Raw genomic sequence first — 8,954 nt, 5'->3', positions numbered from 1 at the left:
ATCTCGAAATCATAGATTTTCTTGCCGCCCATCTCGAAATCTGAGATTTTCTTGCCGCCCATCTCGAAATCTGAGATTTTCTTGCCGCCCATCTCGAAATCTGAGATTTTCTTGCCGCCCATCTCGAAATCTGAGATTTTCTTGCCGCCCATCTCGAAATCTGAGATTTTCTTGCAGTCCATCTCGAAATCTGAGATTTTCTTGCAGCTCCTCTCAAAATCTGAGATTTTCTTGCCGCCCATCTCGAAATCTGAGAGTTTCTTGCCGCCCATCTCGAAATCTGAGAGTTTCTTGCCGCCCATCTCGAAATCTGAGATTTTCTTGCCGCCCATCTCGAAATCTGAGATTTTCTCGCCGCCCATCTCGAAATCTGAGATTTTCTTGCCGCCCATCTCGAAATCTGAGATTTTCTCGCCGCCCATCTCGAAAATCTGAGATTTTCTTGCCGCCCATCTCGAAATCTGAGATTTTCTCGCCGCCCATCTCAAAATCTGAGATTTTCTTGCCGCCCATCTCGAAATCTTAGATTTTCTTGCAGCTCATCTCAAATCTTAGATTTTCTTGCAGCCTTAGATTTTCTTGCAGCCCATCTCAAAATCTTAGATTTTCTTGCAGCCCATCTCAAGATCTTGAATCTTTCTTGCAATCCATCTCAAAATCTTAGATTTTCTTGCAGCCCATCTCAAAATCTTAGATTTTCTTGCAGCCCATCTCAAGATCTTGAATCTTTCTTGCAATCCATCTCAAAACCTTGGTTCTTACCTGCAATTCACCGCAAAATGTGGGACCTTCATCTAAATTCAGACTTCTAAAAATGTTGATATTCCTGTAGGACTATTTAAAATCTAGGATTTTCCTCTAGACTTTGATCCTTCTCATATTCTTGGATCATCACCCACATCCAAATTAATCTCACTACAATGACTAGACATAAGACCCCCATCACATAATTTCATTCAAATCCATCAGTAACATTTTTTAAATCTAATCAAGAAGCAAAATCATTTTAACAAACTCGTGTGAATATATAACTCTCCTTCACAATCACAAGAGTTGAAAAAAACTTTAAAAATCGTCAATAGTATATACACTTTACACTAGACACTACAACCAGATGAACACCTGTAACCGTGTTCCCTGTTCACATAAAAAGGAAACCTTCTAACTTAATCTTTCTTCTGCTTGAATCTTGAGGTTAAGCATCGCAGACACACCAGAAGAAGCTTAAGGATAATGAGAAGGATGAGTAGAAGGACTCCTGTTACGGTAAGCCAAACGTCCACGTTGTAGAGTTTGTACCTGAAGAAGAAGATACATAATCACTTTTCAACTGATCAATTCCGTAGGAGGGAAGACCTTTTCATGAAGTCTTCATCAAAGCTTTTTATGCCTTTGCTTCCATCCTTTCCTAATTAAATGTTTACCTCCTTTGGTAACTTTTTCTTGTTCAAATATGTCTTAATCTCTTGTTTAAGAATAAATCTGAACCATAGGCTCAAGGAAGACTAGAAATTTAATTCGGTGGGGTGGTCTGATTATCATAGTACCGTAGAATTTTCTTTAACTAGAGCACTCAACCCTACTCTCATATCCAATCGCACGACTAGTAAAAAGAGGACAGAGGCTCTACAAAGTGCTACCCTTCTGGTCCGAAAACAGATACTAATAATTACAAAAATTAGTTCATTTGCTTGCTCTTTAGGCATCAACAAAATTAATCAACAGACATCAAAATATAGCATGAGTTGTGAAGATAAAATATGTCATGTATTTCTTATGATTATTCTTTCATAAATAATAAAAAAGACAAATGCTCTAACAAGGTAGTCTTGTGAAATGTGACCCTTAATCTTAAACCAAGAGTCCGTGCTTGGCCACACGGATCAGGTAGTAGGTTGGCCAGGGCAACAGCCGCCCGTTAAGATACTATCGCTAGAGAGTTATGGAGTCCTTTGACTGCCCAGACAGTACTACATTGGATCCTTCTCTCTGGTTACGGTTCTTTCCTTTTGCCTACACAGACACCGAATAGTCTGGCCTATTCTGTACAGATTCTCCTCTGTCATACACTTGACGACACTGAGATTACCAAACAATTATTCTTCACCTAAGGGGTTAACTACTGCAATGTATTCGTTCAGTGGCTAGTTTCCTCTTGATAAGGGTAGAAGAGACTCTTTAGCTTTAGTAAGCCGCTCTCCTAGGAGAAGGACACTCTAAAATCAAACCAGTGTTCTCTAGTCTTGGGTAGTGCCATAGCCTCTGTACCATGGTCTTCCACTGTCTTGGGTTAGAGTTCTCTTGCTTGAGGGTACACTCGGGAAAACTGTTCTATCTAGTTTCTCTTCCTCTTGTTTTGTTAAAGTTCTCATAGTTTATATAGGAAATATTTATTTTAATGTTGTTACTATTCTTATATTTTATTTTTCTTGTTTCCTTTCCTCACTGGGCTATTTTCCCTGTTGGGGCCCCGGGGCTTATAGTATCCTGCTTTTCCAACTAGGGTTGCAGCTTAGCATTTAATAATAATAATAATAATAATAATAATAATAATAATAATAGAAGCAAAAACAGACCACCTACCATGGCATACTGTGAAGAGGTGATTTCAGATGGTGAGCCCCATTATGTCTGATGACGTAATCAACCCAATAGTTGACTAACTGACCTGGGTCTTGCGGTGTGTCACGCATCAACGATGACCTCCTCTTGACCTCGGCTCTCAACCTAGTAAATATGAATCATCAGCTAAACTAAAATCAGATTGTAATATTGGGTCAGCATGTCGCATTATACAATAGTTTATTGTAATTCAACATAATTCAAATTAACCAAAAATTACATAATATAAGTTAATTACAGAGATGGAAAAACAAAAAGGTTAAAAGTTTATATCATGAAATTACATAATATTTCGAATGAATGATACACAGTAATATTGAATTTATTGGAATAGATTTATGATTTTAGGTTGTTGGGCCTGGTAAGCCACTAAACATCGAATTGGGGAAAACACCTGTTGTTGCACAATGAAGGAAAAGTTAATAGGCTGGACAGTACGATGCAAGAAAAGAAAAGAGTCCGAAGTTGAATAGAAGGCTAAATAATGAGCGCAGCTAGGGACCGAAAGGCCTACAGTGTACCGTAAGCAACGCCCCCTCTAGGGAGATGCATATCAAATGAATGTTTAAGATAGAATATATTTGTTTACATCTTCAGCCAAATATGGAAGCAGCGAGAATATTATATTCAACAGCGATTCAAATTTCATTAAAAATGCTAAAATCAGAGGGCACTAATCTGATGAAAAATATTCTAATTTCAAATGTTCTTCTTTGTGTAGAAATATCCACTTATGGTAGAAGTACATGCCTTTCCTGTCCATGAGATGCCAATCCAATGGTAAGAGGAAACCAAAATGGCTGTTGTCTTGTTTATGTATAGTGTTCTTGGTAACAGGAAATGATTATTTCTCTGACGAAACGTTTCAGAAATAGAAGGCTCAAAGATATACAGATTCCTGTCTTATACATTTGTATCCCGATGATAGAAATATCTCATTCAATCAAAAGAGGGAAGGGAAAATCAAGACTCAAAGATATACACAGCTACATAATCTTACTTATCATCTGTGATGACTGTATGGATTGTATCCCTAAGAAGTTCAGAGGTCAATTCCTTCCAGACGAGCACGCGACCCCATCCTTGTTCCTGAACTTCTGCCATATTGGTCATCTGGTCTGCAAATACTGGAAGCCCGATGACGGGAGTGCCGTGGTAGATGGATTCCTGCGTGCTGAGAGCTCCCCCGTGAGTGATGAAGACCTTAAGGCGAGGATCACCTGTATAACGAAGGGAAAATTATCCATAATTGGCATTAAAGGTAGCTAAAAGTTTGCTTAATTCAAGGACGATTCTCAAACTCCAGCTGGCATTTCTATTCTCGTCGTGATTATCACTCACAATTGCCAGCCTCCCAAGCTGTGTTGAAACGTCCAAAGCAAATGGTAGCATTATCATTCTCATCTTACTCTCAAATATCCAAATTTAAAACATGCAACATTATTATACACTTCTCCAACATTCCAATTCACCTGACCAAACATTCAAATTTCACTGAAACACCAGCTACTCATGTTTTAAAAAGTGTATTCATTCCAATTTCTGGTTCTCCGTACACTTCTTCGGATCTCACAACCGTTTACAGTAGCTCTTTCCCAAAACATCTGGAGGGTTTCAACGCTAACACCCATTCATCTCAGGCATGTCTCACTTAAGAACGTCCAAGACTCTTACCTAGAATGTCCTGTTGGGGCAGCCATTTGCCCAAGCGAACATTGGGAGGCAGATCTTCCATTGTGTCCTCGTCCCATTTCCACAAGACGCGCTGCTTCAGGGATCGAAAGGCTTCCACCAAGATTTTGCGGTAACTAGAATAGAGGTTCAGTAAAGATGGGAGTAAGTTTGGCTTATAGGTTTGCAAAATACCCTACAAGACCCACTTCCTATGTGAAAAGACTGATTAACATTTTGAGTTTTGGGGGCATTATTCTATGGTCAATTAACAAAAAATGCGATATTTCTACATTCATTCTCAGACTCCAGAGATTTCTCACTTCTCGAACTGGTTAGCCAAAAGCTCTTAAGTGCTAAATAACATGTAGTAATATTGCTTATGATCGCCATGAGAGGTGAAAATTAAAACCAACATAAAGATGAACTATAGTTTTCTATTTTTAATTTCTATTAGTCCTCTTAACCAGTTTTGTTCACAGCCTAATTGGGGGAATGGTCTACCAAAATTAAACTTTATAAAACATATCTTTAAACATAACGCACAAGATTTATATGATTATCTAAAATATGCAATATCATTATTCAAAATGAGTGAAAATCCATAAGGAATACGCAAATTTTCAAGGTGAAGCCATAGGGTCAGCAGGGCGTGTTTCAGGATATAGAAGGGTAAGAAAAGACAAAACAGTTACTGTCAGGATAACAGACAAGCCACTTTATTAAGAAAGAAAAATTGAGAGAAGAAAATTAATATTTAATCAAGAGCAAAAATATGAAAAGTCAAACATTATGAAAAAATAATAAAAAATAGAACCGGACTTACTTTTCAGGCATGTTTGAAGGTTTGACAACAGATCCCAGGCTGAAGAAGATGAAGCCATCCTCACCAGCACCTGCTGCCCATTCTTCCAGATCCTAAATGGTAAAGAAAATAAAATCTGCAATGAGCACATGGAAGTATTATGCGCTGGAAACTAATGTAACGCTGCTTAACTTTCATCTTGAAAAAAAATATTTCTGAGGGTTAAAATAGCAGCTTAGATCAACATACTTATGGCAGTTTCATTTTTATTTTGGATTTTTGTTTTATGTTACGAGCACATGATTACCTCCACCAACAAAGTTGGAAAGAGGATATGTTTTCACCCCTGTTGTCTGCTTGTTTGTTTGTGAACAACTTCCGGGCAGCAATATCACTTACCTCTGGTAAAGGTTTAGCTTCATGGCAATGAATCCCTCCAACATACACAATGGATGCCATGGACGGACGAGGAGGAGATTCCATACTTCTCACACTGGAATAACATGACTTTCTCAGATACCTCGCAGGTGTCACTTAAACTTCAACAATTCAATTTTATTGGAATGTTGATCCTATAGAGTTTTCTGGTTACATTCATTAATTCTATGTGAATTAATAGCCAAGAAAACCCATTGGATTCTTTACATCCTAATGTTCTTTCGATTTTTCCCCAAAAAGTTTTGTATTCCAGAGGGAAATAAATTTTGAAAATTCTTTCCTTAAAAGAAATAAAATGTTGAGCCTTTGTCTCAAATTTATATATCGTCACCCTCATAAACTAACTGCCTAAGTCATTTTCTCCACTTGTTGGGAAATCAAAAAAACCTTCTCATTTCCTAATTCTTTATATCATTGTGGTGAGCTTCAATTAACAAATTCTAATTCACAAATTCTTCTGTTAAGAATTTGTGAATTGAAACTCAAGACAATGATATAAAGAATTAGGAAATGAGAAGGTTTTTTTTTTTGATTTCCCAACAAGTGGAGAAAATGACTTAGGCAGTTAGTTTATGAGGGTGACGATATTTCAATTCACCATATTAGCATGTAAGGGTATCCTGCTCTTCAGTGTAACCCACCTATGATGTGCTAATACTCGATATGATGAAGTTAGAAGTTTATTATAACCACTAAAATTCATAAAATGTTAAATAATTCCAACTAGTACCATAGAATGTTGGTGTTTTAAAAGCGACTCATGAGGCTTATGAACTAAAAGGTCCCCTCTAAGTAAGGATATACCTTTAACAAAAACAATTTATATACAAACCTATTAACAACCATCACAGTGACATTCTTCTTCAGTTCATTCAGGCTGGGCATGTCTGCCGGGCACAAGCCTTGACGACGACATTCAGCGTCTATACTAAGAGAAAAAGATATTTCACACATTAACTGATTCATACTAATGAGATAAATGTACAGAGAGATGCATAAGTTTATAATCATTAAAATTTTAGAGGCTTAAATGTCACTCATTAGTGGCACAGGTAACGCCAGGATCATTGCATTGTTATTCAGTGCCATAGAGATCAAACATATACAAATATGATCAGCACCAAAACTGCCTTTCCACCCAAGCTAAGACCAGGAGTGAGGAGGCAATGGCTGCTAATGGCTAAGCAAGTAGACCTATGGGGACTTAAAACCCACCATCCTTAGCTCACATAGACAACAAGTTATGGATATTAATGAAAATTATCAAGCCATGAGAACAATGTGATGTCTGGCAACACTGATTACATTACAGTATGTATATGTATGTATGCATATATATATATATATATATATATATATATATATAGAGAGAGAGAGAGAGAGAGAGAGAGAGAGAGAGAGAGAGAGAGAGAGAGAGAGAGAGAGAGAGATTTTGTCTCGACAAAAGTTCAAATTCACTTACTTGGGCAATACAATATTTTCCACGGCAGCTGTACTGGCTGTATCAGCCAGAGCATTCAGCATTCTCTCCTTGAAGGTGAGAGGATGGAAACTGCGGAGGAAAGGATTCGTGACGAAAGACGGGAAGCTGGGGATTCCTGCCAAAGCACTAATGGGTCCTATAGGTCCAGTGGGGCAAATTTGCATAACCGGGATCTGGAGGAGTAAAAGAATCATTTGGAAAATTTTCGCGGATCCATTTCCGTTCTCTTCCCAGGGCCCCTTCCATGGTAAACCTCCTCTATAATCCATAAATCTACCATGAATATTTTTATACACAAGAGAGACATCTTACTTTCTAACCCTAGACATACATTAATAATGGATTCTTTGGACTCAACACTGTTAAAAAAAAAATTAATTTTCATCGGAAATTCTCCGTAAACATATACTGTTCTCAGCCGTATTTCAGCAAAATACGGGCAACCGTAATTTTACCTTACTTTATTATATTTTACTGGTTGGTGACCGTAATATCACTCCTTGACGTCAATATATCCGTTTTAAAAAGGTAAAATTCCTGGAATAAATGTTGCCAGACATTTCCCCGATTTTTTTCTTTAATGCAAATTTTTAACAGTGTACATATGTTGAGTCTTGAAAGATCAAAATGGATGATATTTTAGCCCTTAAAACTCAAATACTCAAAATATGAATAAGCACTGAACCCTTCAATTGTTTTCTGTTAATATCACTGTGTGCTATTGAACAAAACTGATATCCCAGTTATGGTGTACTATCGACCAAGAGCAACTGGTATTAACCTTTTTTCCCCCCAATACACTGTATCTCCACCTACCTTCATCTGATAGAAAAGAGACAGGAAGCAATCAGACAGAAAAATGCTGAGGATTCCAACGTCAAACTTCTCCTTGAGAAGCTCCTGAACCTCTTTTCTCCCAAGGGCATCCGAGCAAATCTTGGGAGCGACGGACATGATGGTTGTCGGCCCGGTCATGGTGCCTCCCTCGAACAGATTCGGGAGGACCGATGTGATGTCCAGGTCGGAGAGCACAACCTCCCGGATGTTCTTCTTCTCCTTTGAGGGTTTGTAGGGGGATACGATTGTTACCTGGAGGGGGAATGAAGTTTTTGTAGTTTATATATGAAAAGGTCTATTTTGATGTTGTTACTGTTCTTAAAATATTTATTTTAATTGTTCATTCTCTTGTAGTTTATAGATCTATTTTAATGTTACTGTTCTTAAAATATTTTATTTATATTGTTCATTATTTCTCCTTTAGTTTAAAGACCTATTTTAATGTTGTTACTGTTCTTAAAATATTTTATTTATATTGTTCATTATTTCTCTTCTAGTTTAAAGATCTATTTCAATGTTATTCCTGTTCTTAAAATGTTTTAATTATATTGTTCATTATTTCTCCTTTAGTTTAAAGAGCTATTTTAATATTGTTACTGTTCTTAAAATATTTTATTTATATTGTTCATTATTTCTCTTCTAGTTTAAAGATCTATTCTAATGCTGTTACTGTTCTTAAAATATCTTATTTTAATTTTTTCATTACTTCTCTTGTAGTTAAAAGACCTATTTGAATGTTGTTACTGTTCTTAAAATATTTCATTTTAATTGTTCATTATTTTTCTTGTAATTAAAAACCTATTTTAATGTTGTTACTGTTCTTACATATTTTACTTTAATTACTAATTACTTCTCATATAGTTTATTTACTCCCTTATTTCCTTTCCTCACTGGGCTATTTTTCCCTGGAGCCCTTGGGTTTATAGCATCCTGCTTTTCCAACTAGGTTTGTATGTTAGCTTATAATAATAATAATAATAATAATAATAATAATAATAATAATAATAATAAACAGTGCTCAAATAATTGTAAGGAAAGTCAGCTACTCAAATAAACAAATATACTTGTGCTTTTTAAGCCAAAACTCAAAGTAATTTA

At 36.5% G+C, this 8,954-nt stretch overlaps 1 protein-coding gene across 1 annotated transcript in view; it reads right to left on the bottom strand.

Moving 5' to 3' along the window:
* Positions 1-31: 31 nt before the first annotated feature.
* Positions 32-8,954, bottom strand: part of LOC137631051 (UDP-glycosyltransferase UGT5-like) — an 11,653-nt gene continuing 2,730 nt past the window's right edge. Inside the window, exons 3-11 of the mRNA XM_068362638.1 lie at positions 7,836-8,108; positions 6,999-7,192; positions 6,369-6,464; positions 5,498-5,591; positions 5,120-5,211; positions 4,297-4,430; positions 3,623-3,842; positions 2,584-2,727; positions 32-1,299 (exon numbers count right to left, since the gene is read on the bottom strand). Coding sequence (XP_068218739.1) covers positions 1,167-1,299; positions 2,584-2,727; positions 3,623-3,842; positions 4,297-4,430; positions 5,120-5,211; positions 5,498-5,591; positions 6,369-6,464; positions 6,999-7,192; positions 7,836-8,108 — 1,380 coding nt within the window. The 3' untranslated portion in view covers positions 32-1,166. The remainder of the gene's footprint in view (positions 1,300-2,583; positions 2,728-3,622; positions 3,843-4,296; positions 4,431-5,119; positions 5,212-5,497; positions 5,592-6,368; positions 6,465-6,998; positions 7,193-7,835; positions 8,109-8,954) is intronic.

The sequence above is a fragment of the Palaemon carinicauda genome, chromosome 39, assembly GCF_036898095.1.
Source record: "Palaemon carinicauda isolate YSFRI2023 chromosome 39, ASM3689809v2, whole genome shotgun sequence".
Classification (NCBI taxonomy): Eukaryota; Metazoa; Arthropoda; class Malacostraca; order Decapoda; family Palaemonidae; genus Palaemon; species Palaemon carinicauda.
Note: the sequence above shows the minus strand (reverse complement) of the source record. Positions and strands in the feature narration are given on the sequence as shown.